The sequence below is a fragment of the Dreissena polymorpha genome, chromosome 14 (assembly GCF_020536995.1).
Source record: "Dreissena polymorpha isolate Duluth1 chromosome 14, UMN_Dpol_1.0, whole genome shotgun sequence".
NCBI classification, from domain to species: Eukaryota; Metazoa; Mollusca; class Bivalvia; order Myida; family Dreissenidae; genus Dreissena; species Dreissena polymorpha.
Genome location: NC_068368.1, coordinates 17,776,498 through 17,795,634, shown reverse-complemented (window position 1 = coordinate 17,795,634; position 19,137 = coordinate 17,776,498). Strand labels below are relative to the sequence as shown.

At 33.8% G+C, this 19,137-nt stretch overlaps 2 protein-coding genes across 12 annotated transcripts in view; one reads left to right on the top strand and one right to left on the bottom strand.

Annotated features, from left to right (window-relative positions):
- LOC127857728 (uncharacterized) overlaps positions 1-6,568 on the bottom strand; it is a 35,774-nt gene extending 29,206 nt beyond the window's left edge. For all 10 annotated transcript variants that reach the window (XR_008038591.1, XR_008038592.1, XR_008038589.1 and 7 more), the window contains exons 1-5: positions 6,291-6,568; positions 3,802-3,956; positions 3,453-3,581; positions 2,341-2,520; positions 1,580-1,744 (exon numbers count right to left, since the gene is read on the bottom strand). Coding sequence is in view for 3 of the 10 variants with exons in the window: in XM_052394385.1 (XP_052250345.1) it covers positions 1,580-1,744; positions 2,341-2,520; positions 3,453-3,581; positions 3,802-3,956; positions 6,291-6,468 (807 nt within the window). In the remaining 7 variants the exon portion in view is untranslated. The remainder of the gene's footprint in view (positions 1-1,579; positions 1,745-2,340; positions 2,521-3,452; positions 3,582-3,801; positions 3,957-6,290) is intronic.
- A 38-nt stretch (positions 6,569-6,606) lies between these two features.
- The window catches only part of LOC127858622 (meiotic recombination protein REC8 homolog), a 162,436-nt gene continuing 149,905 nt past the window's right edge, over positions 6,607-19,137 (top strand). The window contains exons 1-5 of one of the 2 annotated variants that reach the window (XM_052395826.1): positions 6,607-6,894; positions 7,227-7,297; positions 12,343-12,411; positions 13,013-13,155; positions 15,900-15,978. In XM_052395826.1, the coding sequence (XP_052251786.1) occupies positions 7,242-7,297; positions 12,343-12,411; positions 13,013-13,155; positions 15,900-15,978 (347 nt within the window). In that variant the 5' untranslated portion in view covers positions 6,607-6,894; positions 7,227-7,241. The remainder of the gene's footprint in view (positions 6,895-7,226; positions 7,298-12,342; positions 12,412-13,012; positions 13,156-15,899; positions 15,979-19,137) is intronic. The other variant, XM_052395827.1, reaches the window with a different exon arrangement.

Here is a 19,137-nt window from a genome sequence, read left to right as displayed (position 1 = left end):
TCAAGGATCAATTAGTTACATAGTGTTGGAGTTATGCTGTAGAGAATAAAGTATATGGAAATGAAAGAAAGGGAGGTAATTAAAAGAGAAGACTATAAATAGTTACTGTTCTTGATCACTGTACTTTTCCTTAAACGCATCTATTTATTTTACAGGGAATACTGAAGTGTTCAAATTAAAATATTATTGTAAAATAAGATAAAAGGGAGATATTAAAAATTGAAAAGCTAAAATATTTACTATGAAATTTATATAAATATAATTTAAAATTATTAAAAAAATAATAATAATAATAAAATAAAATAAAGGGAGATAATTCAACAAGAGCACCGCATAACAGGTGCCACGCTCGACTGCCAAAGCTTGTCAGATTTTTTTTTCTTGGAGGTCACAGTGACCTTGACCTTTGACCTAGTGACCCAAAAGTGGGTGTGGCATGTAGAACTCATCAAGGTGCATCTACATATGAAGTTTCAAAGTTGTAGGTGGAAGCACTTTGATTTTAGAGGCAATGTTAAGGTTTTAGCACAACGCGGACAGTGGACGGCGGACTACACGACGAGCTGGCTATGACAATACCTTGGGTTTTCTACAAAAACAGCCGAGCTAAAAACTACGCCTGAAAGAGTTATGGTTCATGTTCACTGCACTTCTCCTAGTTGCCATCTGTATATATTTCTAGTTTCAAGTAAATCCCTTCTGTAGATTTAGAGTTATGCTCAGGACAAATATTTACTTTGAAATTTATATAAAAGGGGATATAATTAAAAAACTAAGGTATATAGAGTTATGGTTCTTGGTCACTGCACTTCTCCTAGTTGCCATCTGTTTATATTTCAAGTTTCAAGTAAATCCCTTCAGTAAATTTAGAGTTATGATCCGGACAAAAATTTACTTTGAAATTATATAAAGGTAGATAATTAAAAAAACTAAGGTATATAGAGTTATGGTTCTTGGTCACTGCACTTCTCCTAGTTGCCATCTGTTTATATTCTAAGTTTAAAGTAAATCCATTGAATAGATTTGGAGTTATGCTCTGGACAAAGTTTCGGACGGACCGACAGACGGACGGACAGACAATTACTATATCCCCTCCGAATTTTTTTGCAGCGGGGATAAAAATAAGTTGTTTTGAGTGTTATAACAAACATCCAGAGGCAAATTATAATAGATATAAAAGGAGATGAACTGATTCCTTAAATTCTTATGTTTCGGAAGTACTTTCATGTTGTGTCTTACAGGGGTCCTTAAGATTTTATACAACTACCCATGACATACATTTCCATTCACAACACTTTGTAAAACAATTAAGAACAATGGAAATTCTTTATATATTTGACAACAAATTTATTTTGTCTTTTCTGCATTGTTAGGTCAAAGAGTAATGAGTGAATCAGGCCTCTTTCTGGCGTTTTAGGTATTTTTTGTATAATTACTTGTGAAATTAAGGGATTTAAAAAATGGTCAAAGCTTTGAAAATTTTATCACTATTGTGTTACGGCAAAAACCCAAATACAAGTAATGAACCAATGAAGAAAATTAAACATTTTTTTCTATCAAGAAATTCCAGGTCACTTACTACAAGGCATGGGCTCCTCTGGGCCTTGGCTGCCCGAGGCCTCTCCAGTCTGGCGGGGGTGTGGCGGCGCTCAGACATGCGGCGGGCCTTCTCGCGGCGCTGGTTGATGGTGTCGGCACCCAGGATCTCATGCATGAGCTCGTCTTCCTCTGCAGTGTACTGCATCTAGTGTAGGAGAGAGGAATAATTGAGTCAAGTTTTGGGAAAACTTGGCATAATGCATGTGCGTAAAGTGTCTTTCTAGATTAGCCTGTGCAGCCCACACAGGCTAATCAGGGACAACACTTTCCACCTAGACTTAATTTTTGTTTGGAGGAGACCTCCTTTAAACAATAAGTTACAAAGAGGAAAACTGGGCTTGATGAATTTGTGTCAAGTGTTGTTCCTGTGTAATGTGCACAGGATTATCAGGGACAACACTTGACGTTTGTTTACGAAGAAAATATTTGACGGAAATCTGCAATAATTTGAATCTGCAGAAATCACACAGTTATACTCATGCTGTCTGCATAGGTGATGTATTGAATGTATAGGAATTTTGAAACTTCAGAAACATGATCATGTGACCAGTTGCCTTAACAATAAAGGACAATGCTTTACAAAATTGAGACCTAGCCTCTGCAATATTCGGTCTTAAAAATTCTTATATGAGGGATATGATAGCTATCTAATCATTTTTAAAGATTTTTTCCCATTTGACACTAGTTGTATTGATGAATCACACATCTCATACATTTTAAATCAAGAAAGAATCTACTCACTACAGGAATGGCAGCAGTGATGGAGGTGGTAGCCTGAGGAGCAGAAGCAGACAGAGCGACCTCATTGGTTGAGGCTCTTCTTCCCTCAGCCAATCGGCGAGCTTTCTCTTGTTTCTCCTTCAGAGCATGTTCTCGCATGATCTCCTTCATCAGCTGATCTTCCTCATTTGAGAACTCAAACTGGAAAAAATTTGAGCCTTGCTCTTGAAAAACTGGGCTTAATGCATGTGAATAAAGTCATCCCAGATAAGCCTTTGCAGGCTAATCAGGGAGGACACTTTCAGCCTTTACTGAGTTGCTGTTAAGAAGAGACTTTATTTACATGGAACATACGAGACAAGCGGAAAGTATTGTCCCTGAATAGCCTGTGAAGACTGCACAGGCTAATCTGGGACAACACTTTACACACGTCAAAAAAGCCCAGTTTTCCATAAACGCGGCTCATTTTGAGAACATTGAATGTCGCACATCATACCACATATTGATATTGACTTGCAAAGAAAAGATTACTATAATTTTTATATCAGGTTTACAGGGGTTTATTTCTGTCAATTGTAAGAGTTAAACCATTTATTACTCAGAATAAACTAATAATTCATCATGTACACTTTGAAAATTGTATACACTATAAGCAACAAAAACAGCCAAAAAGGTATTTTAAAAGATAGTTAAAAAAAATATCTAAAAGTGCTTATGATTTCATGACACACATGTAATTCCATCATACAACACTAAAAAATGCAGATTGAATATATTTTATCATTTCTTTAATTAAGAAATAAGGTGAATGGTACATGTATGGTAAACATTACACAGGTTACTGACCCATGGTTATGTAATATATAAAGCTCTGCAAAAATAAAATAAAAGCACTCAGCAAATCTAAATATAATGTTATTCTTAGCCTTATCTGATACATCACAAAACTATAGGTCAGTAACCTGTAATTCTCTAAACATCAATCACTGCTGAAATACATGTTAAAATGTTTAACCATAATCAGTAACATAAAAAAAAAAAAAAAAAATATATATATATATATATATATGGTAAAAACACAACAAATCTACAACATGAATCCCAGTCATTAAAATAACTCTGAGCATAATTACCCCGAAATCTTGAGGTCTTGGTGGCCTAGGGGAGTCCACATGCTTGATTACTTTCCTCCTCACTGGCATCTCATCATCATCTTTTTTCTCTACCGTTCCGACATTTTGGGCCTTCACAGTGGACTTCTTCTAAATTAAAAATAAATCAACATGAAAGTGCATTTTAGCTATGTTCCAAAAAAGGAGTATAATATATATGCTGAAAGTGTTGTCCCTTATTAGCCTGAATAGTCCGTACAGGCTAATCAGAGACAACACTTCCGCCCAAACTAGATCTCGAAGAGATTTCCTTAACACAAAAAATATAATAAAAGCGTTAAGTGTGGTTACTCTACCAAAGAATGCTCACCTTTGTACCCACAGAGGTCTTCTTTGGAGGCCTGGGGGGCCTGGCTTCCACAGAGGGCCTGTTGTCAGCATTAATTGGTGGAAGCCGCCGTGGTCGGACCTTGCTCATGTCAACGTCAAATGCCACCCCGCCTGCAGAGACCACAGGTTTTTGGGCTGTAACAGGAAAAAATCCAAAAATCAATAGTTAAGTGTTTTCCAACAAAAGCTTCAATTTTTGGAATCTTTTTTAACAATTCATAGCCATATACCATGTGCAATAACTTAAATCATAATTTTTTTGCTTAAAAACTTTTTTTTTATTCACAAAAAGATGTTGCATACTTCAAATATTCAAAACTACTTCCTAAGGGGCCTGTAAAATTAATAAAAAAAGGTTAATACAGGTTAAATTCATCCAGGGAGAGCACCAAATACTGAGTACAGCATTTAAAAAGGAGATCTTAGTCAACAACACATGGAAGCCTTCCCATCTGACATAACCATTGTCAACTATAAAATGTATTAATTGACAAACTCAATATACTTATTAGATAACATATAGGCAGGGATGGAAACTAACGTTTTACAATTGGTTGCCCACACAGGCAACCATCTTTACTAGTATTTTGGTTGCCCAGCTAAAGACTAACGAGCCCAGTACAATGTACATGCATTGTCATGTGTATCGAATACTTTCTTAAAATAAAAGATAACTGAACAAAATTGCTAACATAACACTCTTTCTGTGTATAATGTCTCAATATGAGTCTGAGTTGAATAATTTCCTTGGCCTTTATGAATAAATATTATTAAAATTATTAATCAACAGTCGCCAATTTTATTAAATGTTTAATTGTACACTTCAACACCATTTTTTCGAACACCGATAATCCGAAGTCACCGTTATTTCAAAGTATTTTTCGGGTCCCGATATTGGTTCTTCTTTGTTTAATGTAAAATTTCATTGTTAATCCGAACTTCGTTAAACCGAAGAAATCGTTAATTCGAAGTGATTCAGTCGGTCCCAACACTATAATTCGCACCTTATTAACAATCTTTAATCCGAAGTCAAAACTGCAAAATACTGAGCGTAATTTCACACCTTTGTCGTGGCTCGTCAAAAGCCGATAATTACACCTTTGTCGTCTGCGCGAACGCCGGTGTTCAAAGAGACATCGCGTATTAGTTAAAAAAATGTTAATTATTTTCCGAAAATGTATTAATATGTATGTATGTCTGATAATTTGTGCTATTCATTATATTTTATATGTTCTGTAATAAGACAAAAATAAAAACAAGAAAAATAATTGTTTTATTCCTCCGTTTGTTACAAGTGGAAACCTATTGCTATCTGACTAGTATACGCTTTTCAGTAAGCATGTAACCGAACCATGTTAAGTCCACAACGTTTCATTTTTTACAGAATCAAAGAAGTCTTCTGTCAAATGTTTATTTCGAATTATCGTTAATCCGAAGTTTTTTTAACGGTCCCGACAACTTCAAAATAACGGTGTTGAAGTGTACTTGAATGTTTCAAGCTTAAAAAAGCTATTCCCCCGGCTGGACTACCAACTTTTGAATTTAAGTTGCCCAGGCTAAAATCTACTTGCCCCGGGCTCACGGGCAACCACTAATTTCCATCCCTGATAGGTCATGCCAAATACAGACTGACAACAACTTACTACTAAGCCTTAAAGCTAACATAAGTTCTTAACAAATTATAGACAAACAACAGCTTACTATTTAGCTTAGTACATGTAGGGGACATAAGATAGTAACAAAGTACAGACAAGTTGCAACTTATTACTTCTTAGCCTAGTAGAGAGCATCAACTACAGGCAAACAACTTACTACTTAGCTAAGATGATAACATAATGTATTAACAAGGTTCAAGCTAACAACAACACTATATTAGCTTTGTAAATAACATAGTCTTTACAAAGTACATGGAAACAACTTACTACTTATCCAAGAAGACAACATATATATGGTATTAGCAAAGTACAGTCCAAAAACAACATTTTATTAGCCTAGTAGATAAGATATGGTCTTATCAGAGTTCAGGCTAACAACTCACTACTTAACCAAGAAGATAACTCAAGGTATTAACAAGGTGCAAGCTAACAACAACATTATATTAGCTTTGTAGATAACATATGGTCTTAACAAAGTTTAGGCCAACAACAATTTATCTAGTAGCCTAAGTAGGTAACATGGAGTCTGAACAAAATATAGACTGACAACAACTACTATTTAGACTAGCAGATAATATAAGGTCTAACTGTAACAAGAAAATGCAAATAATAACTTAATTACTACTTAGCTTCATTATTAATAGATAGCTAACATACATGGCATATGTTCTTAACAAAGTGCAGACCTACAAGCACTCAAATTAAGTCATGTAGATCTACCGCAAAAATTACGCAGGAACTGTCCCATCAATGCATAGTCAAAGTAATCCCACTTATTTAACGCCAACAAAGGTGGATTTATACATATTCTTACCTCCAGTGAGAGGCTGCAGAATTTCTTCACCGTGTCGTAGCATCGACTCCATGTCGTTGTAGACGATGCCAGACCGGGAGTTGGGCGTGTTCTGAGACAGAACAGCGCAGATATCCTGATGCGACCCTTTACCCCTGGGAGAAATTGCCGACGTCTTCTTGGCGTGGCAGTTTCCCATGGTTAGACGGTCTTTTTAGACATATTTGAGCATTTTGCGCGCTGTAACTTCAAGCTACTTTCCTGTTGCGATGCAAATACTAAGTGTCGGTTGCTAATCAGTACGGTGTATTATGGGATTAAAAATCATAACGAGGTTATGACGTCATAGATGTTCTCGCACAATTAGGATGAGATGTTTACCTAATGTAGCTGTTTTTGTGTTGTATTGTGTTTCAATAATTGAATCAATTTCAGATGATATTTTCTTTATTTAAAAGATTAAAGACAAACGTGTATGCATTTCAATACAATCAAGAACATCTAAGAATCAATCACGTGACCAGTGTCAAATCTGTTTGGAAATTAGTTGTCTTGGCGGGAAGTGTTTGAACGAAGCGTTCGCAAGCGGAAAGTGTTTCAAACTAGTTGTTCGCATTAAATTCTGGTAAGTCTACTGCAATATATGGCTGTACAAGAGCGCTTATATCAATTTTCAACATTCTCCGTATGTTGATATAACAATATTTTGCAAACGTCACATGTTTTCGCGACAATTAATTAAAAATGGAATCTTATTTTTCAAATGCTTAGGAGTTTTGCTCTTGATTCTTTTGGTAATAATATATTTAATATTTGAATGTATTGTTTTGGCTTCAATACTTGATAGAGAAAAATGTAAAGGAATCCGGATATTAGAATGTATTGATGTCTTCATTTTTAAATAAATTTTGTTTGTTTAAATGATGACCTTGTTGGCTTCTGCTGTTGTTTTTTCAGGTATTGCAATAAGATATGTTTTACAGTCAAGATATTTTGCAGAAGAGAGGAGGAAAGTTTGGAAAAATATGGTACATGTTAGCAGTGATATTTTTACAAGTTTTCTCATCTGAGTCCTGGGACTCGATAACTTGCAAATCTATGAGTCCCTGAATTGAAAGAATGAGTCCAAATATAAAATGATGTTATTTTTTTAGAAATTTCAATGCATTTTTGGGACTCAAATATTTGAAACTTTGCATCCCCAGAGGTTTTTGTGAGTCCAGGACGCAGGACTCGCAGGTAAAAAATAACTGTGTTAGATGACAATCACCAGTTATATGGTGGACGAACCAGTTATTGAACACCTAAGAAATTACGTTAAAATTGAAACACTTAATATAACAAAAACATTTAGTTTTAACAAATGACTAACAGTTCAATCATTTAATAACGTATCCGTAAAGTTGTCCAGCAAATATCCTTCAAGAATTCCCAACAATGATTCCCTGGTTATTGTCACCTCTAGCAGGCAAAACAAAATTGCGGCCGATGTAAACATGACCTATTACCGTACAGTTCATAAATACTACTCCAGTATTTACAAAGTCACATGACCTGGACTCTGCGAAAAATCTGCGTCTGCTGCAATAAAAATTGCAAACGGAAATATGCTTTTTGGTGTGTAAATGCACGTTTTTATAAATGCGTTCAAAAAGTAAAAGCAAAAAACACATAAAACCGTGTAAATAACAATAAATGCATTCCTTTAACCTGTTTTTAGCCAATTTGTTTCAAACTAAGTAGGCAAGTAGGTCATGGACTTCATGTACGACCATTTGTTTTTCGATGTGACCTCATGCACACTTTTGGGCATGCGCATACAGAACCAAAACAAAACGTCCAATAAAAGGTGCTGTTCTATAACAGGTACTTACACGATACATGAAAAATAAGAAAGAAAAATATTAATGGGAATAATGAAATAAAAAAACATGAAAACATCACATTAACTTTAAATTATGTATGCATATACTAAAGTGAAACCTGCTTGATAGGAATATTTGCATTGAATTTCTTTATTACACTGAAATAATGTGTCATGACTAATTATTGTGGTGATTAAAAGTCCAAAAAATTTTTCTGAAGGGACCTTTCACAATTTCTGATATTGCATTCCCTTCCAGTAAAGTCAAGGCGCCAAAAGCAGAAAATCCCAATAGCCAAACCAAATAATGGTTTATTATTAATGACTGCTTTCTTATTTAAAAGAGTCATTGTGTCAACCAGTAATCTAAGCGTGAAAAATAATACACATTTTTTAATTATTCTTGAACTATGCTGTGTATACCTTTTAATAACGCTTGAATAATGGAGTGAAGCAAGTTAAAGTTCACCCATATTTGTATTTGTCTCACTAGTTTTCTTTACAATAATGTGTTTACTATAAAACCGGTTATCAATATACGCAATAAGTTTATTCGCATTGATTGTGTTTAAAAAAAAAAATCTTTGTAGTCCTGACCGGCAAATTTTACTCAAGTCCAACAAGTGATTCAAGAAAAACAATCCCACTGACCGACAAAAATATCTGATCACAATTTTGTAATTCATAGAAATAGCATTCGGATGTCCCGTAATGTGGAAAGTCAATATAATAATAAAATAATAATTATCATAATAATAATAATAATAAACTACAAATAATCCAAGCTCAGCAGAACAAAAAGAGATTTTTCAGATTTTCTTCGAATAGACCAATAATAATGGTTTGGACTGTTTTATAGGACTTGATACCTGCCTACAAATGTAGTTCTTCTTAAACCAATGTTTTCACAAGATGCCTCCGCTTCGAAGACAATACAGTGACTAAATTCTGATGATACCAGTTGCTTTCATTACAAATTTGTTTCGTAATATATTGATTTAATCTCTATACTTATGTTCATTGTTGGTAAATGTAGAACAGTTTGCTGTTAAAATATAATAAAGCAGCGTTTTTCCTCTATATAAAGTTAGTACCGTAAATCAGCACCAATCCCAATGCAACCATTTTTCCCTAATTTCATAATGAAAATTCCCAATTCGCAGGAAATAAAATTGGTAATGTTGACTCTTTTGTTTTACAGCGGAAATCGAGTAAAACTAAAATCAGTGCTTGTTAACCAACAGGGGAAGTTAAACTGCAGCAAGTGTTGATGATGATATATCGATTGGTTCCCGTTGTCTGAATACTCCTGTACTCGCTAAGGGGAACCTTAATTAAAACGCAACTCATATAAGAGAATTACAAGCAAAGATGGTGTTGCATACAGGGCTTTTCACCCTTATATGACGGCCCCTTCCCAATCGAAAATAAGGTTATTTTTTTCCAAAATTGACAGAGGAATTTCCCAATTAAAAAAAAAATATTTTTTTTTTTTACTTAGACATATTGGGCATCTCCCAAATTGAAAGCAATGAGCTCTAATATGATTAAGAATGCACCAGTACCACAATGTGTCTTTTAATATGTCTGCACAATGAAAAAGACCCTGTTTCAAAAACTTTTAAAAACACGGCCTTCCCAAAATGAGAAGTTATCGCGCATGAAATTCCCAATTTGAAAGGCTAGAGCCTCTTCCCAATTTCCTGATGAAAAGCCCTGGCAATTAATCAATCAGATGACAATTAAATCCCAGAGTGAAGTAGGAGACAACAAACGCTTTTTAACGGATCATTTCTCGAAATTTATTTCGAATGTATTTTTATCAAGAAAACACATCAGTACCTATTTTTAAACAAAAATTCTGCTAGATGCGGTTTTTGATTGGTTTCCCTGTTCTAATTGGAATCCAAGATATTTCCCTTGTTCAGTGCGTATTGGATGAAGTAATAATGCTTTAATGCAATAATTATTTTTAATTACATAATAATAGGCAACATAAAGATATATTTAAACAAAACAATATAATAAAAACAACTAAAAAGTACTCTCTTTTGTTATGTTGTTTTTCTTTTAGGGTTTATGTAGACTGACAGAAATGATTCCTACTTGCAAATATTTCAAGTCGATCAGTCTGAATGACTGTCAGATTTTTCAAGATTTCGGGAACACTGAAGTTTAATTTTCAATATAAGATGCAGTTTATATGATTCAATCGATCTAAATATACAGTCTACAATAATTAATTAAATTGGATGTGGATGGTGTCTGATTATTGCTAATATATTCAATTTCAATAAGTTCTGGTATCCAAACTAGATCTGTTTAGATAATTATTATATTATGTAAAGCCCAGAGTAACATGAACTTATTGTTATTTGAAAAATATTTATCAATATTAGATTTGTATTTTTCTTCTCTCGCAGGTTTTATTAATAATTAACAGTGTGTTTTTTTTTTCATTCAAAATCGGGTCCGGTAACCGGACGCATTCCCATTGGAAAAAAGAATATATTTTTCCCAAATGCAGACATTCCCAAAAGTATTTAAAGTCCACAGGACATTCGGTCCTGTGGACTTAAAAAAACTTGCAGGACCGGACTGGGATTCATAGGACCAGAACATCACGTAAACAACTCAAATTTATTGATGTAATGATAATTGAAAAAATTAAATAAAAAATAAACAACACAACACTGAACAATGAAAACAAACAAAACAACAACACACTCAAGAAAAACATTTAAACCAAAATGTTAAAAACAATGCAATTTCTCAATTGGAAATTCAAAAATTGTATACTGGTAGCCAAATGCTCTTAAAACAAGTGTTTTCAGATACGGATAGTTATTTGTGACAGTGAAGACTTGAAATAAACTATTTTTACAAAACAATCACATTTATACTTGTTAGGAATCAAAGAAGTACCTAAAACAACAGAACATGTTTGGGATATCAATTACATCATTTAAAAGACTAAGTTTTTAATCACAAAGCAATAAATGGAATTAAGAAAATTGCAATGACAAATCTTAATGTTTCCAGGTCGCAAAATTATATGACAACTAAAAATTAAACTTCAAATGTCAACAAACTGTTTACAAAGATATATAAATCAATGAAAAAGCACTTTGATGCGAAATTTGATCCAGAATGAACTGTTAATACCCCAATTGCAACAATCTGAATTGCAGACCGTGTTTTCGTTTAACCGTAAAAGACAGCTTTACTCGCAAAGGATGAAGTGTTCAGTGCCGTACGCACTACGCAGTAACATTTCATGAATATTAACCAAAAAAATGACGTATTTAATTCCTTCTCATAGTTCATAATAGCTCTCGCTTATTTCAAGTTTTAATTCTTTGAAATAAATACACTTAATCTCTTGAATTATTTGCCAGACATTGTGACTGGCAATATAGTATTTTTAATCGGACGTGTCTTAAAAACGTCGGTCAGGTCCGACGGTCCGGCACTTTTGGGAATGTCTGCAAATGGGAGCTAAAAATTAGCAAAACAACAACAACACTAGTTTCCAAATTTTAGTCAAAACGCCATGACCTAGCCTCATTCCCAAAATGGTGAGAAAAAAACACTGATTAAATTTCATCAGAATAAACATTTCTTTAGCTTTTTGTTGTTGAGGCCAAACAAAAATTAGGTCCGTTTCGGGTCGCCCGACAAATCGGCGCTGACCCTCAACATTTTATTGGGGTTGCCAAAAAAAAATAATAATAATAATTTCATTTTCGTTCATATAAGATGTAATATCAAGCAAACAAAGCATATATATATATATATATATATATATATATATATATATATATATATATATATATATATATGTATATATTTATATATATATATGTATATATTTTTATATATATGTATATATATATATATTTATATACACATGTTTTTCTTATTAAAAGCTTTAGAAGCTTTCCATTTTAGTACCCCCCCCCCCCCCCAAAAAAAAAACAAAAATAAATAAATAAAATCCCTACCTACCGACCGTTTTTTTTTCCAAGGAGACCAAAAACGGGCCTATTTTTTATTTTGGCCTGACCTAACACTTGAATAGTTATAAGTTTTTAAACTGACTTGGAAATGAGGAAAGTAAACACCAAGTTTAAAATGTTTAGTTGCAAAACTAATTATTGAGATTGAAGGATGCATTATTTTGATATTTAATTTTGTCTTGTATTTCAGGCTGGCAGCCACTATGTTTTCAAAACTGACTAGACGGGATATTGCCAGTGTGAATGTCGACCAGAGCTGGTTTGAATATATTTTACTCTCACAGTTCTTCACTTTGTGCATACAATTAAGGGCGCAGACATTACACTGGGATTTTTATCTGATTTGGGGGAAAGGGCCTTCCTAGCCTTTTTAAGGGGAAAAAATTCACTCAAAACCCAGAAATTTTGGAAAAAACAAGGATAGTCTTAAATAATCAATTCAACATATTTTACTGTTTTTAAAACAAATTCAAGGCAGCAGACAATTAAATTATGCAATATTTTTCTGCAATGGATCATGTTAATTCATATAATTAAAGGGTGAACATTTCTGTCAGAAGGGACAAATATGTATAGGGGAAAGGGCCAATATATTCGGCACGTCTCAAAGAAGGAAAAAAACTGCATTAAAATTACAGGGTATTACAATAAGTTTGAAACAGTTCAAGTGTACATGTTCAACTGTGGAATCTTGCAGGTGGGAATAAAAACTATTTTTTTAACCATGATTGCAAACTCTTTTTAGCTACTTATGTCAGTTTCCTCAGAAAACAAAAAATTACTATGTCATTAAGTAGTGGGCCCCTGTTTTATTTCCATCCTTTTGCCAGTGCCAAACAATCACTAATTCCATGTTTCAGTGATGACATACTTCAGTACATAGAGGTCCGACTGGATCCCCAACTGCCCCGCAAGCATCGTCCCCGCCTGTCGCTGTATCTCTCATCACTGCTCATGTATGGAATCGTCCGCATACACAACAAGCACAGCCAGTATTTACTGGGTATGCCATTTATCTTGAAATGCAGCCTTCTACCAAAATAGTACTGTTGCTTTTTCCAGATTTTCACTGTATTTTCAAAGTTTATAAATTTGCAAATAACTGACAAAACTTTTGGAGTACAGTAACAAAATATGTTAGACTACATCGTTTACTCCTGTTCACAATTGTATACCAAATGTTTGAAAATGGAAAAATCTCTGTAATATTTTTATACATTAGAGAAAACAAGTCTATGGGGCAGCTAGATCTCCAAGTAAGAAATTGCAATGATATTAAAAAAGAGATGAAAATTCCTTCTTTGATGCTTTTAAAAAAATGCTTATTACCATATTAATCCCTGTAACTTTATTTCGTGGGAGGATTTTAATATTATTTCCGATTATTAATAATTACCCAATGCAGGGGTTTTCCTCCTAATTAGGAAAGGCTGCAAACAGACAGATCCCATACATGGTCTGTCCAATTGTACTTTTTTTCCATTTAAGAAGATGTATAAAAAAAATCATTGAGTGTTTAGTTTGGATGAAATCAAGCCATTGTTGATATGGATTTAAAGTATGGTAGTGATGTGTTACATGCGGAAACTACCATTCCAGCCCTCAATAACTGCTCCTTGTGCCGAATACTGGCTATAATTATATACGATTGTGAGATAAAGTTACAAACAAATTAGAGATTTGTCTAGACTTGGAATAATTTTACTTTTGAAAGCAGTGTCAACCATTTTAAGCTGGGGGTAATATGCTGTTTTAAACCAGGGGCAGTGTTTGTTAAAAATCAGGTCTGGAGAGCTTACTCAGTTAAAGTGTCTCGCAAAATAAACTTTACAATGTCATATCAAAAGAATATCGTCTTATCTGGAATCCAGGCCACTTTCCATTTGCAACATAGCGGCAATACAGAGAATACACTGGGTGGTTATGATTGCATCAGTTTCACATATTATTCGAGAGCGTCATAATGAAGGTCATTTGTGTTAAAGGTGATGCTGAGCTGAATAAAGAAAGTTTGGAAGAGCTGTGTTGAGTTCAAGAACATTAAGCATAGAAAAATTTTGTTGTAGATGCCCATCTGCTTAATGTTCTTGAACTCATCACACATCACACTTTTTGATCCATAAATATCAAAAGTACTAAATGTTCTTATGTGTTTAGTAGGAATAATATAATTAATGCCTTGGTGTAAACACTGGCGGTGAAAAGACTCAATTGAAGTTAAAACAAAGCTGTATAATCAAAATAAAGGTTTAATGTGTCAATATTTATTGATTAAAAATCCCTATTTGGTCCATCTTGTTCAAAGAAAATTCCCAAATTTGCCATTATATCTATCTAAAAAATCTCAATTCAATCAGACCTCCTTTTCCAAAATGGCTAGGAAAACCTCTGCGATGACCAGACCACGCGCCATTACATCTCCCACTCTAATTAGTTGCATGGATGTATGTCCCAAGGCCAAAAAAAAATAGGTCTGTTTCAGGTCGCCCGACTGTGTCTCCCGAATCGGCGCTGACCCTCAACTTTGTATTGGGGTCGTAAAAAAAAAAATGTTCTTTTTTGTTCATTTCGCATAACTTTCCGCTTCCATTTCCATTTGAGTACCCAAAGAATTAAGTCCAGAATTATCTCCCCTTGAATTTTAGAAAATTGTGAAATAATATTTGTTAACGCAATTAAGTCAACAGTTTTAATCCAGTCAATTCCCAACTTGCACAGTGTCTTTATCTGAATGATGAGTCAAACCCTATTGAAAATGAGCAATATCGGAGTTATAAGTCCAGAATTATCTCCCCTTGAATTTGAGAAAAAAATGAAAATCTTTAACATTTTGCCATAACTTTTGCAATATTGAAGATAGCAACTTCATATTTGGCATGCATGTGTATCTCCTGGAGCTGCACATTTTGAGTGGTGAAAGGTCAAGGTCATTTTTCAAGGTCAAAGGTCAGAAAAAGAATAATTTCAAAGCGGCGCAGAAGGGGACATAGTGTTTCCGACAAACACATTTCTTGTTTGTTTACATATAAAGTTCTATCCTTTTGAAACTTTAACGGATGTTTTATATCATCAAGGGCCAGAACCACATTGAGAGTGAAGAAAATGTGTCCAACTTATTGTTGAAAGGAGCCATTTGAAGTTTAAATTTTACGTTTCTTCTTGTTTATGCGATAAATTTCCCATTTTGGGTCTGTTTATTTAAAACTTACTCAGATTGTTCATACTATCAAGGGCTTGAGCCCTATTGATTTCAGCCAGTAGAGCGATTCAGGCCGTCATGGGCCTCTTGTTTTCCAAGGAGACCAGAAACTGACCTATTTTTTGGGGGGCCCAATCCTTTTTAGTCAATAATGTATAACCTTCCTGATGACCATATTCTGTGGTGTCCTGATAGGTCACATGATAATGGTGTGGCAAGGCTTGTTTTCTCATTATAATGCCGATATTAAGAAATGCATTTTCTTTAAGGCCACTGTGGTTCACTTCAACTGAAATTGAATAAATGACATAAAAATAATAATGCTACCTGTATTTGGGTACTGATTTTATGTAACAAAGATAACTCTGTCTCTGTGATCATATTGTTTTATTATTATACTCCAATTTATATTACATCCAACGTCACTTACCAACTTCACTAAGTTCATGCAAGTAACTGGTTAATGGTATTTTCCTAAAAAAATGTTTCCTTGTTAGTGTAAGAAATCAAGTTTGTCTCCTTGTTCTGTCATACAACAACTTTTTCAGACGATGTGGTATTGGCACTCACAAAGTTTGGCCATATTATCAACAAGCTGACCGAGATTGAGCTTCGAGAGCTGCCGAGGTAAGCTCACAGTATCAACACCACTGAAATGTATATGTCACAGCATGACATTGGTCACAGAGCAGTCATGTTGCAGCACAGTTGTGAAAGCACTCATTCTGACAGTGTTATGACATAGGTTATTTACATTAACATCACTCAGGGTAAAAAAAGTTTTTGCCCTTTGTCATAAAGTTGTCTGATCAAATAAAAGCAATCATGAATTTTTTTTTAAATTGAAATTTCTTTACAGGAACATTACAATAAAGAAGAATACTCTTAAAGATAGAAGTGGTTTTCAAACTTGAATTGGTCTGTGCATAGCCAAAAGATCCTATCAGCATATGTTCAATAATGGCTGATGAACCTGTCGGATGTACTGGATTCACAGTCGCAATATTCTATAATGAGTTATGTGCCCTTGAATTGTATTGGCAAATTTGGATACTTAAATGATTGTACATGTATACATGTAGTGATCTATTCTCTCAGTTTTCTGCATATCAACATAATACTTTATAGAGATTTTGTTCATACTACCGGTATGTATAAGTGCAAGATATTATTTTTGTATATGTAGCATAGCTCCAGATAAGGGTCGTATTTTCGTAATTAAGAATTATTTTTGATTCGGTTATGTATTTATTTTTAAATCAGGTCATACACTTAAGAATTACAAAATCTAGTTACGAATATTATTTTTACATCGGTTCTTATAGATTTTTATTGAGTTCTTTTTGCATATTAAACATCTGTTCGGTACTTATATTATAGAATGGTTATCAGGTTTGTTTAGTGAAGCGCACTTTTTCCAATAAAGGGGCGTATACAGTCTATCTGTAAAAAAAATTGGCTGTGCCCAGAGGATATCCTAAAAAAACTGCAAAGCGTGCAAAAAACACGCTTTTAACATATTGTACGCAAAGGGAGCCGAAGTTGAATGTTAAGAAAGACATTATAGAAAAGATCTTATACGATGACACCTATTATTTATTTTTAGAAAAGTTAAGAATTATTTTCCAAAACTTAGTAGTATTGTTAAGAATTAAATTTCAGAGTTAAGAATTCTTTTTGAAAATCTGGTAGTAATGTTAAGAATTTCACAAAACCTTTTCTGGAGCTCTGTGTAGCAATTTATTGTACAAAAAAATGTATGCAGTTTTTGCCCTTGAACTTCAGCAAATATTGGATACTGACACCATTAACTAGTCCCTCAGTTTTCTGCTAAGCAACAAGAAACTTGAGAGATATAATGGTTATTCTATGTAGGATCGAGTACAAGACCTTATTTGTTGTGCCTGTCATTTAATTATGTTTAAAGACCTGTGTGCCCTTTAACTTAGGAAAATTCAATTATCATGTATGTCTTCTGTACAAAATGTATTGAAACAATAAGAGTTGGCCACAATTACCAAAAAGATAGTTGTGATCCATGTTGGATAAATTACTAGGTAAAGATCCATTGTGAAAACATTATGGCTACAAGTGTAGTTTGTTTCATTTATTTGGATCAACCAGAAACAAGAAATATCTTTAAAAAAGATATACGGCGTAAATAGTTTAATGAATGAGATCAAGGATAGCGAATGTCTTTTTCTGTGCAGTTCTTAGCTGCATCACACGCAGTACGGGATGTTACGGGGAGTTTTCGCGGCTTATTTTACATTATAACATATTGCTGGTCATAAACCTATATATACAAAACAGAAAACCAAAAGAAGAATGGAAGTGAAATTTAAACATATGAGTCAACCGGCCACACGAGAACAAACCTGTTTTAGTGGTCTGTCGGGCATTGCTATTTGATTCGATTATTAACAGTATCGAGAATCATCGTGCTCATGCTTAAAGTGATATTATGGGCATTTTGCACTGTTGAATTGAGCTGAAAAGAATTAACAGGTCAAAATAGTTAGTTAAAATGTGGTTACTGATCAATTATCTGCAACTCACCTTGCTACCAGTTGTTTATAAAAATATACTTTATATTCGATATTCTTACGTGACCCACCCAGTCCTGTAAGCCGAAATGATCCGTAAAACAATATTGTGTCTTTGTGTCGTATGAACAAATCTGCACTAAAACTAAATTTAGGTTCAACTCGTAAACGCATGATCAGTTGTCAAACGAAAGTACGGTTAATATTCAAATGCATTATTTTTCTCTTTCTGGTATATTGTTTTAGTATGTTGATGCTGCATTAATTACTATAAGTGTATATGAAGTAGAAACATCAAAAATAATCAACGGTTGCGATAGACACCTATAAACTGTTACATGCTCATAATATCACTTTAGTACATTAGGCAATATGGTGGAATAATTATTGTTAAATTTATTAAAAATAATATTTATCATTGTATTGTTGAAAACACATTAAGAATCAATTATTGACATACCATAATTATATTGCTGAATATCTTCTTTTAACATATTTCTGGTCTAAAGAAAATTCCAGGTCACCTAGTTCAGGGATAGCGTCTTTATTATATAACGATTATTTTACTGACCGCGAACTCCGGTGATGACCTGTATATAAACTCTGAATGTCCGCGACTTGACCCGAAACCTCGCGGGTTGAAATGCAATTCTTTAAAGTGAGGCCTCGCTTCCACTGCTCTTTATACTTTTACATGTTAACATGTTGACAGGAATATGGAAGTAAGTACTAAATATGAGAACATAGCCTTTTAAGTATAAACGCTTTTGCGCTGGTAATACTCTGAAAATAAAAGGTGTACGCACAAACTGTATTGATGTCGAGAATTGAGTGTAAAACTGTTCTATCTATTAAGCCTTTTTATTAGAGATAAAATTGTTTCATACAGTAAAACAGTGTTACAAAGACGCGGATATGTTTCCAATGTTCTGGTGGTATACTCAAATCAGCCAATGGAATAAATGAAGTGTATTCATTCGTACCTAGCCGCCGGAAATTTTATTTGAATTTTATTGGACACTTACAAAGGTCAAGTCAGGGTGAAAAGCTGGCTTATGCAGCTTACGCCGAAAAAATTAATTATGATGCTCTGTGAAAACCTAAAGCCTTAGCTCAATTTTTTGTTTATTTAAGATCAACCAGACAACAAGATAAAACTTAAGATGCTATAAAGACATCAAGTACTATAGTAAGCTAAAATAAATAGGTTTAAACTAAACTAAAGCCTTAGCCCATGTTG